We start from the raw sequence: 17,769 nt of genomic DNA on the forward strand, positions 1-17,769 counted from the left end.
CCCTGACGGCACTCTGCAGAGAAGACTCATTCCTCTTGTAAACAAGCCAGGAGGCCTCCAGAAGTAGCAGGCTAGCTTCAGAACTTAACAGGAAGGCAGGTCTCCATCACACGGAGGATTTCTGTCCTGATTTAAAGTGTCACGGACTAAAGATGCTTCCTCTAGTCTTCTTTCAGCTATTACTCGACTGTTTCCAACAGTCAGCAGCTACCTGCGCACCCTAAGAACCAAAACCCACTGTTGTAGCAAGCGGGCATGGTGTTGTCTGAGCCAGGTGTTCTGAGAAAGTGACCGGCATTTCCACGCAGCCTGGAAAAGCAGCTGTGGCACATACACCCAGCATTTCTGTGGTCACAGATTAAATTTAAAATAAATTAGAGTGATCGATCATGTTTTTTAAATTATTTCCGTCTTAAGACTGGCACGCTGATTCACTGAATTCTTGGGTCCTGGTTAATTCAGGTGTTCCTGCATCAGCGCTAATGTAGCACTTTTTAAACCCATCCCAGGACTAGCAGTATAACACTAACATGCACACGGGTGCCACAAACCCCTACTGCTGACAACACAGTGACAGAGAAATGCACCCGCAAGCCTTCCTTTATTTTGATGTGGGTCGTGCATGCCAGGGAGAGTCGAACTCAGGCATTCCTGGCTCCCAGTGCAATGCTCAGACCAACCCTCTCCTAATGCAGCTCTCTGGTGGAGCAGGAAAAGGAGGTCACACTGGATTATCAGATGACACACTAGAGTGTCTGTGCCCAATGGCTAAAAAAAGACGAATGTTGCTATAGCAACAGCTCATTTACCATTCACTAACTGAGTTCTTACTGGCAAGAAGCATGAATCCACTTGTCTGGACCAGAGTGAATCAGTGGCAAGAGCACAGACTGCTGACCTCTCATGAAGTACATAGAGCAGAGCGTGTGCCCTGGGTAAAAATCAGCTACTCTCCTGGCCTTGCAGACAGGGTGGGACCCTATGCTGAGAAAGTGCATGCATGCCTGCGTGCATGTCCCCCCCCACACACACACACATGCCCCCCCCACACACATGCAGCTTTTTCAAACTTGCTTCAATGAGGCCAATGACTTCTGATGAGCCAGTTCTTCCGGTTGCTAAATAAATGTGTAACAGCCTCAATATCTGACATTGTGGTTGCATCCCATTTCCAACACTGAAATGGCAGGCCCAGCCCCTTGGGGGGAACCACAGAGAGTAGAAAACAAAAGGAAGTCAATTGGTCTGAAAAAGTCTGAGGCCCTTGATGAGCATAAGACAGCTCTCATGCTGGTCAAGATAGCACTAGAGGCGCCCATCTCTGAGACTGCTGTTGGCCACTTCTGTGGTATTCTTTCCCTTGCTCCTGTCACCTTTTCTCCTAGCTTTATTCCCCCGGAGCCAAACTGCGCCCTCAGAGAGCCGCTGCTGTAAGTCACTCCAGATTTTCAGCAGTGTAACTGGGAGCTGAATTTGGCCACTTGTGTTCAGATGGGAAGATAGAAACCTGATAGAAACAGTGCCCAAAGCACGGCCCGCAGAGCCATATAAGGCATCACACAGGCGCTCTGCCTCCAACTGCGGTGTGAGGACACAGCTGATCGCCTATAGATTTAATGGCTAGTGAACTCACTCCACACGCATTTTCTCGTCCTCTTTCGTGGACTATACAAGTGCAGGTCAAATCTATGGGCTGGGTTTGCATTTTCAAACTTCATGGCACTCTGGGTGGGCCCCTACCACTCTGCCAGAGGAGTCCCACGTCCACATCAGCGAGTCCAGCAGTGCTTTGTGGTCAGTTCTCCCATGTCACCACCTAAAGCATGCTGGAGATACTGTCATTAACAAGTAGACGCATGCTCTTTAAAGGGACCCTGGCAACCACGTATCATCCATAGGCTGAATCTGAATGTGGTGCTCGGGCAGTGACTGGGTCATTCACCTGATTTATATGGTGTTGAAATTGTAGGTGGCATGCTCCAGAACAATGGGACCTCAGTTTGCCTACATGTGCTAAGAAACCCATCTATAGCCATGACTGGCACACAGAGAGCATTCGTATCTGCCTAATCTTCTGTCTGCTACAATCATCCCAGTCTGCAGACAACAGAAAAACCTCTGGGTTAACACAATATTTTCTTATGAAACACTGTTTCTTGAAGGATTTTCACTGAAAGTCTGTTCATGCAATGCGTGTGGAAGGACTTGGTAGAGTTTATCGAACCATGTCTTCCATGTTAATGGGTTAATTCATCACACATCACCAGTAACTATCTGAATGCGCCATCATTGAAGACAGCAGTGGCGGTTTAGTGTATACAGTCATGCTACTTATTGTAAATTCTGTTATAGTGCATTGAATGTGTGAAAGTACTCACACTGCCGCCTCCTGGGCTGTGTTTGATATTATCCTTTGATCCACACTTGGATTGAACGGTGCTAAGGTCCAGCTTCTTATTAATCATCTGCACCTTTGACAGCCAGAAAAGAGCATGAGTAACACCACCACCATCCAGGGATCAACTCTGTGTTACATAAACTCAAATGGCAGAGCACCATCCAGTCTAAAGGGCAATGGCCATCTGCTGGCTTGATGCAGCTTTGTCTACTCGAGTTCTCTAGTTACCGGTTTGACAGAGGCCGGCAGAGGTGAGCTGCCCCTGGTCAGAGCTCAGACAAAATTGCTTGTCTCCATTCCAGCATAGAAAGCCTCAGTTTACAAACTAGAAAAACATGCAAAAGAAACAGCTGTCCACATTTCCTTCAGCACCGTCAGAGGGAAACATGGCAAGCAGCAAGTGGGTCAGAAAGTGCTCTGGAATTCCAAGTGAGGAATCTGAAAACTGCTGGGCTCTGTGAAGATTGGCCAGCTCTAACCTGGTGGGCTCAGAGGAGAGATGGGCCTGAAGCAACCTCCCCAGATCCAAACACTGCCAACTCCAGGCCAGCTCAGATCTGTGCTTGGCAGCCTGCCCCACCTCTAGAGGGGAGAAGTTGCTGCACAGCGGACTGGCTTTTACTCACAGCTGAGTGGCTGTGTATGGAAGGGGCAGAAACAGCCAGCTAAGAAGAGCACAAGCCAGAAATATGGAATATGGCGCTTCGGGTTTCCGAGGAGGAGGAAAGCCAACCCCCCCCACGCTGTTTCAGAGGGTGAGCAAGACGCCCTCAAATGGCTGAGATAGAATGGCTAAAGGAATGGAGACTAAAGTCTTTGCACTTTATAAAGTCTTACATTCTGGTTAAAATGGGCAGCGTCGCTCCGGAGCAAATAAGGCTAAAAGATTTACCTCTTTGACTCCGTATTTCCTCTCTACAGCTGTATACCGAGTCTAAATACACACAAGCTACAAATCCACAGGTGACTTGCACACTGTTATTCTCAGAGTGCCTGGCCTGTCACCCGAACTGAGGCCTAGTCTACAGACAGATTTCGTGCCAGTACAACCATTTCAATGTGGGACGTGCCCATTTTACAGATATGGTTATACCAGAACGGCCCCGAGTGCGGATGCAGTTGTATTGCTATAAAGGTACCTTACACCAGCATAGCTTATTCCCCTCCCTATATGGAGCTCAAACTAGATGATCTAATAGTACTTTCAGGCTTTGAAATCGATGAACCTGTATAAGCACCTTTATGCCTGAGTAATTGCATCCACACTAGAGGAGGTGTGCTGCGTTAGCTAGGCCAATACGACTTTGCATGTGGACAAGGCCTGCGCTCACTTTATAAGAGCTATTGTTTAGCAACATAATCAATAAGTGTGGTAAGAGCAGAAGAAAGCTGCACTGCACTAACTCTCCTGACGAGGGGAGAGTTACAAATCAACACAAACGCGGGTGGACTGCGTTCTCTGTTCACTGGGCATGTGGCAAGTGCACACTTCAGCCCAGCGTCTGTGTCCCAGGGTTCCTGGTCGACGTTTCATTTGTAAAGGGCTGATGGTCGGGATGTAGAAACTGGGGGTTGGGGAATTTTTTTTAACCTCAGCATAGTCAGTCATTCTGCAAATCCGGAAACAAACCAGTTCAGATGAGTTTTTACAACAGCAGCATGTCATGAAGTGACTCTGCAGTAGTGCAATGCACAGACAGTACAGAGTACACATAACGTGTCGGACACGGCCAGTTCAGTACGGCGTTTCTGTCTCTCCCCTTACATTTTTTTCCTTAACATTTTGCTGCCTGCCTTTCCGCCCAGTGCACTGAGCTGCTGTCATCCATTAACTGTCCACTGAAATGAAGGGAAATACCTGGAACATTTAGCAGTCAATCAAGACCTTATCCACTTCTGACTCTGGGCTCCATCCACGAGATTACACTGCCTTTCAAAACAAACTCAAAACTTCTTCCATTTGTCTAGCTATGTTTATTCTATTAAAAGCCAGGCATACTTAGACCTAGTCTACACTTAAAACTTACAGCTGTGCTGCTGTAAGAACACTTGTGTTATTTGGACAGGAGAGAGTGCTCCCGCCGACACAATGAAACCATCTAAACGAGCGGCAGTAGATGTCGCTCTGCTGCTGGCATAGTGCTGTCCATACAAGCACTTACGCCAGCAAAGTTTATGTTGCTCACGGGGGTGTTTTTTTCACCCCCCCCCCCCCCCCCCAGCAACAAAAGCCGGAATAAGTGCTAGTGTAGACACAGCCTTAGTAGCAGCAAGACCCAAAAACACCACCCATTTCCTCCACACACAGCAGAAACGATCTTGAAGTTCAGCTGTTCTTATTCTGATTGTAAAACAAGGAAACAGACGTTCATTTGTTCGGATGATGTCGGAGGGTTAGATAACTGACTGCAAAGAGGAAATGGTTTATTAAAACATGCACGTGGTTCGATCAATTTACTTTTCACTTTTAGAAGCATTGCACTATTGCAATGTTAAAGACTGCCAGTTCCAGTTTATTGCATGTCCTAGTGCAGACGGCTGGAAAGCAGCAATTTGTGGCAGAAGCCGGCAGGAAAAGCTTGTACAGTTGGAAGAATGGTGCAAACTTCTCTAGTCTGGCGCATCAGCTCTGCTCGGAGTACTCTGCACGAATGGTCAGTATCAGTAGTATCTTCAAGGAGGACTGCAATTTTAGATGGCATAACAACCCAGCACCGACTCCAAAAGCCACTTAATACATTGTAATACAAAAGCATAAGATGAGTATTTAATTGATAATTGCCAGCTACAGCAAAGAACGCTCATTTTAAAAAATACTACCTAAATTACCTCAAAAAGCCAGTCAGACAACATACCTGCCTTGTATATAAACACGCCGATGGTACACATTAACCAAATCACTCAGCAAATCTCCTAAACAGCCGCCCAATATGGCTCCCCTCCAACCCCAGAGGACAGCACCACAATGCTCCACCCTTCAGAGAAATGCAGACTTGCAATTGGACCTACTGTCGTATTAGACACAGAGCAGGTCTCTTTTGACCAGCAGTGCTCTTCAGCGTGCATTCACCCCTTGGAAGTGGGGAGGAGGGTTTCTCCACTGCCATATGTTGATGAGGGGCACAGTGGTGACTGGTCCCTCGATCATCTGCCTTGTATGGGTCAGGACCCTAATCCAACAGGCTGAGTGCAATGGGAAGAAATCGAAGAACACGGGAGGTAGGCGGCCTGCAATTCTAGTGAAATCTAGAGATCCCCTGACCCCTCAGACAGAAGAAGACAAACTTCTTTGCTGACTGGATCTTGGAAGGTCTCAGGGTCAATGTTTGTTGTCTGTTTTCAACAGGTTTTTGAAAAGAACCATTTTAGTTTGACTTGCTGCCCGATCTTAATACTTCCCTTCCCTTCCCCCAACCACACACACTTCCCCCTGCACACCTACACAGCATCCCCCCTTCTAACCCGGATACACTTGGGTCCATAGGAGGACGGGAAGGCTCATTACCTTCAATTATTTGTATTTCCATCCACTACTTCACTCAATGGACATTTACGCTCAGGCTCCCCCCACTGCCCCCTTTAAGAGAACACCCTGTTCCATCGTAAGCTGTTTTATCACTTTAGAGACAAGCCCCAATTCTGCTCTCTGATGCACACCCAGCTGCTGCTGAGCCGGTGGATGCTAGGTGCAAAGGTAGAATTTGGCCATGGGGTGTGAGGCTAATGAAGTAGTTTGTGTCACGTGGGAGGCTGGAGTGATGGTGGAAGGGGATACTGGGGAGACCTCAGGCAACCAAGCTGACGCACAGCTTCCCCAGTCAGTGAGTCCCTGGCAACTGCAGCACCCCATACAAGTGAACGCACCCGAGAGCATCCACAAGCGTTAAAAGCAGCTATTACCCCCTGCTCCGATAGCATCTTCGCTCCCACCGGCCCCTAGAGGAAAATCCAGCAGAGCTTTCAGAAGAAGAAGAGACAGTGGGAGACTTTTTTACGCACAGTAGTGCAGGGGGAAGCCACGGAGGACTTGACTCAGCTTGCGAGCCTTCCCTCCCCAGATCAGAAGGTAACCTGGGTGCACCAGGGACAAACTGCTTGATCAACGGATTGAGTGAGAAAAGCGCCTAAGGGCACGGCTACTCAGCCTGCAGCAGCGAGGTTCCCAGCCCGGCTGGCAGTGCTCCCGCTAGCGCTCTAATGGTAGCTGTGCAGGCAGTGCTTCGGGATGGGCGCTCAGGCTGCGCAGCCCAGGCAAGCAATGACCATCCAATTCCCTTTCTGCGGTTGAAAACCAGACACTGGCTGGAATTTAGGCCAGCTACTGTCACAGCCACTGCTGCTGCTTCAAGGGGAGAGGCTGCAAGCTACACTTCAATTATAAATCAAAGGAGAGCTCTCTGCTCCATGCAATATCTGCCCGACGTCCGGGGGGATTTACCTTTCCACCTCCTGGCTGGTGCTTCAGGTTTTCAGTGGAACCAATCTTGGACCGGACGTTTTTCAGATCCGGCATGGGGGCGGTAGACGTCTGCAGGCGGCTCTTGGCGGAAGCAGGGGATTTTGGTGGCGTGCGAACCACCGCCACCTTCTTGGGCTCCCTGTTGGGGGGAGTCGGCAGTGACGGCGTGCGGGAACGGCTGCCAGGGGTCCCTGGTGAGCCGGGGCTGCTGTAACCACTTCGGTCTCCAGACTTGGCTGCTTCACCTGAAATTCGCAGACACACGTGTGACAGTGCAGCGGAGGCAGGCGTTTCTTTGTACAGCGCAGACCACGTTTACTGAATCGATCCATCGGCTCCAAGAAGGCCCCACTGCTACTCAACACACAGCACGCCTGCGGAGTCAGCAGTCGCCCTCAGGGGGCAGTTGCTTCCACTTATTCTTTGCCAGGGGGTGACTAGTACTGACCGTTCCCCTACAACGTCTCAGTTCTGGGGAGGATCATGATTTACAAGGGCACGGCTATCTAGAAACAAACACCAATGAACCGAGACAAAGGGGTAACGATTCTGCATAGGAGAGTCCTGGAGCGCAGGACAGGCACGGCACAGGAGATCACAATGACTGGGAAAGGAAGTTACTTAACACTGCACTTTCATCTGAGGATTTCAAGGCGCTTTACAAACATTTAATTACGAACAATACCTAGCTTTTTGGTGCAGCTTTTCATCAGTAGATCTCAACACATTTTACAAAGGAGGTCAGCATCATTATCCCCATTTCACAGAAGGGGAGACTGAGGCACAGTGCAGTGGAGCAGCTTATCCAAGGCCACCCAGCATGAATGGCAGAGCTGAGAATTACAGAATGGCTGTTTCTCTGACCTCCCTTGGAGCTGTAGGTCTGAGCCGCCCCACAATCAAAACCCAATCAGCAATATCTACCATGGTTCGACCAACATCTACCTGGAATGAAACCCAGGAAACCTGACCCCTAGTTTGCCTAGTTTGAGCTAACCAGGACACAGACGGCCGCTTTCTCAATCTCATTCACGCAGGAACGCTTTGGGAGCAGGGGGAGAAGAATACTTCTGGTTGATTTGCTCTGTGCAACAGGAGTGGAACAGAGTGCTGGGTACCTGCAATTCTTCAGTTCAACAGTGAATAAGAGCACATTCCCAACACACACAATTAAGCTGGTTTTCTGAGTTTGGATCATCAAAAACTAGCTTTCCACGGGGCTGTGAAACTGACCTCTCAGCACCTGACCGGTTACAAACAAAACCATTCCGATGCAATTTATTTTTATTAAAAAATGTGAAAAAGTTTTGAAGAGCGCTGAGATTTACAAGTATTCTTTAAACATGGCTCAAACAGCTGAAGCAGCTTGAATTTTTTCCAGAATCAAACGGGGGAAAAGCGCCTTAAATTTTACCTTTCTCAGGTTTTGCTGTGGTAGGTGGTTTTCTCTGCTCCTTCCTGCCAGCTGAAAGACAGTTAAAGAAATTTAAGTAAAATCAATTACGCTTCAAACTTTAACAAAGGTTTTATCCATGTCTGAATAAACAGAAGAAATATTCAGCAGGACACACACCATTTTGACAGTAATTTGTGACTTCTGGAGCAGAATCCCCAGAAAGCATCAAGGGCACTGGCTTAACCCCAGGAGAATTGTGTCAGGAGAATACATCCTAAATTATAAGGGTTTACAAAGATGCCTGTTGCCAACTACAACCCCTTTCAGTGAACGAATGCCTGGCCTTTTGAAATATCTATCAACCCATTAAAAAAACCCGCAAATCTAGGTAGATTAAAAAATGGAGCATCCTAAATATTCCAAATCAGAGCAGAGGTTATTCAATTAATTATAATCCCAGAGGAATCTAACCAGAGGATAAAGGAGTTGGGGGGGAGGGCAGTTGTCACCCTGAACCAAGATGATTATAAGAAGGAAGCAGACAGGCCAGTATCCAACCAGGCTTATTACACAAAAACTATTCATAACTAAATTCCATCCATAGCTCAATACTGTTATAAAGTCGGTGCTACCTACCCGCACCCCTTAATCTATCTAAACCTAGTGAATGAACCCAAGGAGCTATTCTACAGGGTTCCCCAAAGTACAGGAAGACACACCCCATCTAATCTGTACCCATATAAAAGGAGCCTCTTCTCACTGAATGGGACTTCTCTGGGCAGAACACCTCACTATTCAAGGGCTAGGTGAAGCGCAATATTTATTCGCCCCCACTTTGCTACTGCCTCCCTCAACCTCCCAGTACACCCCATGCAACATAGGGTCTCTCCTGCCAGTGTTCCAGATTTCACCACATGGAATATCCCTACAAAAAATTCACTTGAGCCCATTGACAGGTCAGATTTCCCACCTCCTTTCTCCAGCTGTTAGAGAGTTTTGGCTAGACACTGCAGCACACAGTGGGTAATTCCAGATGGATCATTTTTCCCAGACAAGGGCAATCACCTAGTAACTTCAGTCTCCTTCAGGGCTGCACTATTCACACCCTCATACCCAGGAAGAAAAAGCCCAATACATCTAACACTCATCTTTCTGCAGCTCACATCTCCCCATGGGTCTGGACATTGCAGCATAGATTTTTGCTCCTGCAGGTGAAGGAAGGGGATTGAGTGAAGACAGGCTTCTTCGTGAGATATTGTGCTCAAAAAAAAATCTGCGCAGGAAGTCTGACCCTGTCAGTGATTTTAGAGTTGGGCGATCCCAGGGGTATCGGGAAAGAGACGATTCCTGCCCCCCTGTAAATGGGCTGAACCCCCCATTGGGGATTTTGCAGTATGCAGCATGCACTCCTTCCTACCAGCACTGGGAGGTGTCTTGGGGGCCGTGGGCGTTTTCGCTGGGATCCGGCTCGCGTTGGCTGGACTTTTCTGAGTCTGCGCTACTGCAGACCTGGGAGCGGCCATCTTCATTCCGCTTTTCATCTCCGGACCCTGGCGATGGAATTGGGGAAAAACATTCACCGCACGGTTTGCAGACCCACAGGAAAAAACAACCAACCGCCCGGTGAAGGGACGTTCTCAAGATTTTTACTCTTTCTCCATTCAGCTAGCAAAGAGCCTCATGATGAGGTTAGGAGGGTAGGATGAGCACCTTCCAGTAAGACCTCCACACCTACAGCCATTTGAGTTGTATACGAGTCACCACCCTTTAGCACGCAGCCCCTATGATGATGTGCTGCTGCACCGGCCCTACCGCCTGGAAGCCCCGAGATAGCACCTACATTGAAAGGGAAGCACATGGTTGCCACGCCCACTCTCCCATGCAAGCTCTTCATTTCCACACCTTACGCAGTGCCATGAAATGCTCCGCTATCCTTCCCATTTAACACGTCTGGCCGAAAAGCAAGTCTGCATCCTAAACCTCTTCCGAAAACTCTTGCCTCACCAACAACAAAGGCATCCTTTCCCCATTTCGGGTCAATTGTGGTTTATGTTCATTCAACAGCCCTTCTAGAGTGCTAAAAAGTTTATGAAAATTTAACACCACTGGATGGATCAATTCAGACAAAGTCTAGTTCAGGCTGGTCGCTGATGCTTAAAAATTCAAAAGCAGAATAAAATATCCTTTTTCCCCATTCCTCCGTAGTTCATTGTTTATTAACCCCGGAATCCTGTAGGGCAGCTTCCTACATCGGGTGCAAAATCATTTGCTCCCTTTATGATGCAGGACTCTAGTGTGTAAAAGTGTGAAAATGAAAGCTAACGTGCTAGTGGTCAGTTAAACAATTTCAAACCAGGGCTCTTACTTTTCATAAAGAAAGCTTGAGTATTTTGCTGTTGTATTCATTTGTTTACACACACACACACACACACACACACTATATACATATCAGAGAAAGAGCATGCTAAGCATTTTTTAAAAAATCATTTGTTGCTATTTCTCTGTGAATATGAAATTTTCATTTTTTAAAAACGTATGGCAGCCCGGGGCAATGCATGCCTGCATAGTGAGGCTCGGAACTGGTCAGCTTCAAGTTCTTTAACAGCAGAAGCTCTTCCTATTATTCAAGATATGCAGTTTCTATTCTCCTCCTTCCTTTAGGTTCTGCCAAGTTCTGCGACTGAAAACTCTAATGAATCTTTTTTTTTTAAATATACAGAATAAATCACAGCCATGTTAGAGAGCTTGGTGTTTTCTGCATAATTTTGCAGCATGGATAACCTGACTCAGGAATAGATGATATATACACACATTGTTCACATGCAAGACTATGTCAGCGTACCCAGAAACACTAACACAACGTTGTTGCAATCTCAAAAAGCTCAATGCCTCACTGAAACACAAGACAAAAATCCTTTGGCACAAGTAGGAGAGGTTTTTAAAAACAACATTAAAATGATTGCAAACCAAGGGAGTCTCCCAGCAATGTATCTGCTCTGAACCACACTGAAATTATAATATTTCCAGGAGAACTACTCTAACCTCCACTTAACCAAGGATAGTAAAGGATTTCATGGTAACACTGCAACTTTTTTTTTTTTTTTTTGAACAAACACTTACTGTAAAAACACAAGGAATCACACGTCAGCCACCCCTAAAACAACCTAGAATGGTTGTGTGGTCATTCCTGACTGAAGCTTAAGTTGGGAGAATTTTCAGTCCCACGTACCTCCTCCTCTAAGTAACCTGGAGTAAAGAGGAGACACCACACACAGGCACGGCTTGTGCTGCAGTGTGGAGAGACAGGTTGATCTAACTCAACATTCCCAGGCCTCGGAGTTGGCAGGAAAATCAGTCAGGAATGGGCAACCTGCTAGTTCTTCAAGTTGGCTTTGCTTTCCTTTGAACCCATTTCCTTACCTTGGGCTTCGTTTCTTTCGTTCCCGTACTGGCAGGTCGGGATGTGATAGAAGAGACTCGTTTAGGAGTGGAAGCTGGTACTGAGAACTCAGCAGGACTGGAGGCTTTTTTCAAAGGGATTGTACTAACAGAGGAGGGTCGTTGGGGGGTAATGGAGGATCTATCTTTCGGGGTTTTGGCAGAGGAAGGTGTGGATGTCTTAAAGCAAATAAACAAAATAAAATTAAAAAAAAATCACCATGAGAAAAAACAAAGTGAAAGCGGATGACGGTTAAAATCAAATGAGAATGGCGCGGAGTTAGAGGTGCAATACACCCAGGCGGAAGAAAGAGATGTGTGTCTGGGATCGGGAGATCGGCTCATGCTATGCCAGAGTCAGAACACGCCTGTACATCAGAGGCCATCACATATCACCCACTTTCCCCTTTATTGATCCCAACAACGTGTGTTTGGCTAAATCATAACTTCCAGGCAGATGTCCCATCTTGATTTGAAGACACCACCCTACCCTTGGGAGTTGGTTCCAATGGTGAATTACCCTCACTGTTAAAAAATGCGTTCCTTATTTCCAATTTGGTTTGTCTGGCTTTAGCTTCCAGCCACTGGTTCTTACTGTGCCTTTCTCTGCTAGATTAAAGAGCCCTTTAGTGCCAGTATTTTCTCCCTGTGATGGTACTTACATGTTGTAAACCGTAAGGTAAAATAAGGGAATCAGATTAAGCGCTTTAAATCTCTCCCTGTAAGGCATTTTCTTCAGTCTTCAGGTAACGTATCTCTCTTTTCTGCATCCTCTCCAATTTTTCAACATCCTTTTTAAAATGTGGACACCAAACCAGACAACAATTCTAGTATCATCATCTTCTTCAGCACGGCAAATCCCAAAGGGACATGGGTCTCACCACTACAGTATAACGGGCAAAATCACCTTCCTGCTCCTACTCATTTCTCCCCCCAAGGATCACATTAGCCTTTTTTGCTACAGCATCGTGCTGAGAGATCACGTTGAGTTGCTTACCCACTATGACTTCTAAAATCCTTTTCAAAGACACTGCTTTCCAGGACACAATCCCCGATTCTGTAGGCCTGGCCTGCATTCCTTGCTCCTAAATGCAGAACTTCACACTTGGTTGTATTAAAACACTTTTTGTCTAAACAAGCTCAGCTTCCCACGCAATATGGATCACCGTGTATGACTGCCCTGTCACCATTGGTCACCATTCCGCCAATCACTGTCACCTACAAATTTTATTCAGCAGTGATTTTTAGATTTACTTCCATGATGAACATGTTGGATATCATCAGGCCTATGGAAGCCCACTAAGAACAACCCCATTCGATGCTGACTCTCCACTGACAACTACTTTGTGAGATGTGTCAGTTAGCCAGTAATCCATTTAACGTGCGCTTTATTGGTATTTTATAGTGCTAATTTTTTAATCAGAATGACATTTGGTATTAACCCAAACGCCTTATAAATGTCTAAACATATTACATCTATGCAATTGCCTTTATCAGCCAAATTGGTTACCTTCTCAAAGAATGAAATCAGGTTTGTTTGACAAGACCTATTTTCCATAAAACGATGTTGCATGGTATTAATTATATTCCTATCCTTTAATTCTTTATTAATTTAATACTGTATCAGCGTCTCCATTATTTTGCTTGGGATTAATGTCAGGTTAACTGGCATCTAGTTACCCAGGTCATCTGGTTTGCCCTTTTTGAATATGGCATAGAGCTCTTCTATTCTCTTGGAATTTCCCAGTATTAAACTGGGTGTATAATTCTGAACACAGCACTCTATTACATACCGACAATTTTTTAATGGCTGCTAAGAACAAATGCCCAGCCTTGCTGGGAAGTTGTGCAAGTTCAGAACTGCCGGCTCACCAACCAAAGCCCCAAATCTACAACTGTATTTCACACTAGCTCACCCTCACAGCTGCATGGACCTGATTCCAGGACTGGGACCCAATTTTTAGAGTAACAGTTTTTGAAAACTTTGGTCTCCTGTCATGTACTCTGGGGTTTTCTTTGAATTAGTAAAAACCAGCAGCTTAATTCTAAAAGTCACAATTTCGTTATAAATTTGATTCTTCCAAGGTTCATGATTTAAAATTATTGCACCTTCCAAACGGGGGGAAAAGGGGAATGCAAACACAGACCAGAAGAAAAGAAAACTGGAAATTAATGCCAAGGTTTTCTAACAAATATATGATTTAGGTCAAAAGAAGCTGGGTAGATGGAGTCAAGAACACAGAAAGAAGGTTAATGGGTTTACATCATATTTCATATATTTGTCAGCTTACCTTAGGCTTTTTCTCTTCAGTACCAGTTCCATCTTTGTCTTTACTGTCAATACGAGCTGATGAAATGCAAATAAATACAGTTATGTTCCACTTTTTGCAGATGCTAAATAAATACAAAATAGTTTATAATGTCTGCATTATTATAACATGCATTAGTGTTCTCTTTTCTTCTCATTTCAGTTAAATCAGAATTTTTTTTTTTTTTTAAAAAAACAGTCATCAAATTACTTCCCCCTTTTCAAGTGTGTTCTTGCTATATTACATATTAGCCTTAATACAGGAGATGACGCATTAAAGTAACCGCTGAGAGCATCAGGCATCAAAAGCATGCTGCAAGTTTTGTACCAGATCATCTCTGCCCAAAAGATTTACACACTGTTCTAATGGTGTCTTTCTGGTTAGGAGAGAATAGCTCCATTCTCAGGCCTAAGTCTGTCCCTTTGCTCTTAAAAACAAATGCAGATAAGGTTTTAAGCATCGCATCTGAAGACTAAACCTCGTGAATGCCTCAAACCTACCAGGGTAGGTGCTGAAGATCTTACGTAGCAGTACTGCTTATTCTTATTTTTTCAAAATCACAGTCCAATGTATTACTTTAAAAAGCAATTTTATACAAATCTGTTCATAATCTTCACCTCTCTCAGTGTTCTATCCTTCTGTCTTACTGGCAGATATTACTCCTTAGGATTCAGTTTCAGAACCTGTAATATCCCTTGAGGCTTCATCGGCCAAATGAAAGCCATTTAAGCTTGTTTCATAATGAATACATAGGATTTCTTGGCACATTACATCATTCCCCTCCCTCCCCCCTCCCATTAACCTACAAACTACAACAGACATGCAGTATTGCAAATAAAGAAATTAGAAATATAGACCGAGTAAAATTCGTACTGAACTATAGGGTGCTAACTACTATGACCGCAGCTAAATTCCTTCGTAATCTGAAAGGACAACAGCTCTTATTTCTTCCCTAAAGGTTGGAAATTTATTCTGACTGATAATGAAATTCACAAAACATAACTCCACACACAGACATCTGGAAGCGCTGCACTATCCTCTTCCATAACTTGCCTCATGCCCTTCCCTAAATCAGCAACAGTTCCTTGTGCAATGAAGGCAGTGCTGCATATCAGAGATAAGACTTCCCGGTATTTCTGGCTGAAAATGGAAATACCCAGCCCCTTTTCTGTTCCTACTATTACATCAGAAGCTGGCGACGTTAAGCACAGAGTAACCTGAACTGTCTAAAAACAAAGCCAATTTGGTTTCAAGGAGATGAGCGCTGTGCACTTCCACCTATTAACCTGTTGGTACTAGTCATGGCAACCACTCCTGACGTCAGGAGGTGTGAGTGAAGCTGTCTGGTTGCATTTTAAGTCATTAAAATTAACACATCTGCTGTGGGCTTTAATGCCAATGGAAGAGGCTGGATTACCAGCAGCTGCTGTTCTCCACAGTACAGTCGGCTATGTCCCCCGCCAACCCCCATTTCCTGCCTCACATGAAGGAGACACTTCACTACGGGCTAAGTTTTCAGGCTGACGGGGCTAGATGTGCCAAGACAGCATTTAGGCATCAAAAGTGGTGCAGGAACTCTGCAGACCTGCAAACCTGTTTTTCCAACGGCAAACAATTCCTGCGGAAGAGCGTTAGAACTCTACGGATGTCTACGCCTGATCGGGCCCCCAAAGAACTTACGTTGTGTTTTCAACACCTGCTCACTCGAATGTGGATGCTAGAGGAGCCTTTGCAAGCTAGTGAACAGGTTTTCATTCTGATTGCTTAGTAAAACAATTCAGTGAAAACCCCACATTTCACCACTGGACCGGCAACCTCCCGAGGTTTCATTGTGGGTCTCAGCGAGAGGAGAAATAGTTCTTGAATACAGAGAAAATTTGCCTGGTGTTTGTGCTCCAACAGGCTGAATTCAGGCACCTACCCAGGACAGTTGAGCTAACACCATTGCATGAATTTGAACATCTAAAGTGAAAGCTACCTAACTGCAGTGCAATTAGAGGAGCAGTTAAAGGGCTCGAGGCTTCTCAACAGACTTACATCGGTAGCTAACAATCAGGCTTCACCTTACATAGGTCTCTCTTATCATACACCAAAAATTCTGCCATCTCTGTGGAATTGTCTGGGGTGCACATAGTATTGGGCTTGGAAACTGAGGACAACGTTTCGCCCGCTGTACTCCTCCTCCCTCACCTTCAGAAAAGCTGACATGGAGGGCTGGCTCTCAGGAAACACACAAAGCAATATGAGATGGAGACCACATGTGAATTATTAGCAACCACGATAGAACTATAGCCTGAGCTGTGCTAACGCTACTTCAGGGAGGCTAATGACCAGAACAAATTTGAATCAAACTCCTCTTTTATACATATGTAGAGTGATGGATGAAATCTACGAGCCCACACAGCAGCTTTGATAAAACCAAAGACACTGAAATGAAAAGGGAGAAAAGCACAGTTGGGAGCATGTCAGCATCCATGCAAGAGAACATGCAACTGAAGCATGAGCGTCAGGCGAATAAGCCATAGATTAAAGGCCAGGAGTAAACGAAGGGTGAAAAGCAGCAGCACTCTCTGGATTTGCTCAGAGCGAACATCCACAGACATTCGTCTGCTGGTTTTAGCAGCCTGGCCCTGAGCAAGTGGTTGGAGAGACAAGCGCGGGGTAGGAAAATGAGACACACACACCTTTTAAGTGAGGGACCCGACTGACTTGTTTCTCTGACATGTGAGTTGCAGGTTTCTTTTTGGGTGCCTCTTGTTTTTCCATGGCCTGCACCATTCCCCCTCTCTCCTGTTCCAAGAAAACACTTCCATCCGCCATGTCCTTTTCTAACCTATCGGGAAATTTGGCTGCTTCCAGTGGAGAACCTGAGATTGCTCCCTCCCTAATTACGTTAGCTTCAACTTCCACATGGTACATGCTTTCAGAGGGCTCCATCTCAGCTCCATACCCTTTCCCTGACAAACGCTGCCATCTCTCATCAGATATCTGTCTGGCTTTATGAGCTTCAATTTCAGTAACAGGAGTCTCTCTAGACATGTCTGCCCGCTTTTCCTCAGGGCTGCCTTCTGCTGGAAAGGCATGCACGTCCACAGCTTCCTCGACTGCTGTTGGGTGGAAATGGGCTTCAAGCATTGGAGAGTCTTGCCGTCCTAATGGGGAAGGTGAATCCTGCTGAATGGTTTCATCAATGTCACGGTCTTGATCTTTTTCCTGCCCAGCGGCCTCTTCTTTCAGTTTACCACTGGTGTACAAAGGAGATGGCCTATGTTGAATAAGGGAGTTGTCAACTGGATCAGATCCCACGTTAACCACACCCGGGGGCCACTTTTCAAAGCGAGAAGCCTGTTTCCCATGACAGAACATTTCAGCTCTTGGAGTGCTCCGAGATAATTCAGAAACTGCTGATGCAACAACGTCTTCGGTGTGCACGTCATGACCTGCTTCCTCGGACACCACTTCATCCATTGCAACGTCTTCTTTGCCACCATGGTCCAAGGACTCATTGGACAAAATTCTGGACCCAGCCTCCTGGCTTTCTTCAGAGGTTCTAAAGTCTCTGTATGGACCTGGGGGTGCTGGTATCGTGGCCTCAGCTCTGGCTGGAATTGCTGCTGCCTGTTCTCCAGGCTGCATTTCATACAAAGGGATGGGAGTCTCCTGAAGAACCTCACCCACTTGTTTTTCTGGCTGAGCTGTCTTTCTTATCTCACTTGGCACATGCTCCTGAATTCTAGATGCCACACTCTCCCATCGCGCCGGGCGGCTC

General features: G+C 45.9%; 1 protein-coding gene across 9 annotated transcripts in view; it reads right to left on the bottom strand.

Moving 5' to 3' along the window:
- MAPT (microtubule associated protein tau) overlaps positions 1-17,769 on the bottom strand; it is an 81,308-nt gene that overhangs the window by 9,101 nt on the left and 54,438 nt on the right. For 4 of the 9 annotated variants that reach the window (XR_010918505.1, XM_067541041.1, XM_067541039.1 and 1 more), the window contains 6 exons: positions 13,983-14,038; positions 11,674-11,871; positions 9,671-9,803; positions 8,272-8,322; positions 6,837-7,102; positions 2,379-2,471 (listed from right to left, as the gene is read on the bottom strand). Coding sequence is in view for 8 of the 9 variants with exons in the window: in XM_067541041.1 (XP_067397142.1) it covers positions 2,379-2,471; positions 6,837-7,102; positions 8,272-8,322; positions 9,671-9,803; positions 11,674-11,871; positions 13,983-14,038 (797 nt within the window). In the remaining variant the exon portion in view is untranslated. Of the gene's footprint in view, positions 1-2,378; positions 2,472-5,064; positions 5,129-6,836; positions 7,103-8,271; positions 8,323-9,670; positions 9,804-11,673; positions 11,872-13,982; positions 14,039-17,769 lie in introns of those variants that run through there. The other 5 variants (XM_067541046.1, XM_067541047.1, XM_067541045.1 and 2 more) reach the window with 4 other exon arrangements.

This window comes from Emydura macquarii, unplaced genomic scaffold (genome assembly GCF_026122565.2).
Source record: "Emydura macquarii macquarii isolate MOO-44397 ecotype Brisbane River unplaced genomic scaffold, CSIRO-AGI_Emac_v2 contig_629, whole genome shotgun sequence".
Lineage (NCBI taxonomy): Eukaryota > Metazoa > Chordata > Testudines > Chelidae > Emydura > Emydura macquarii.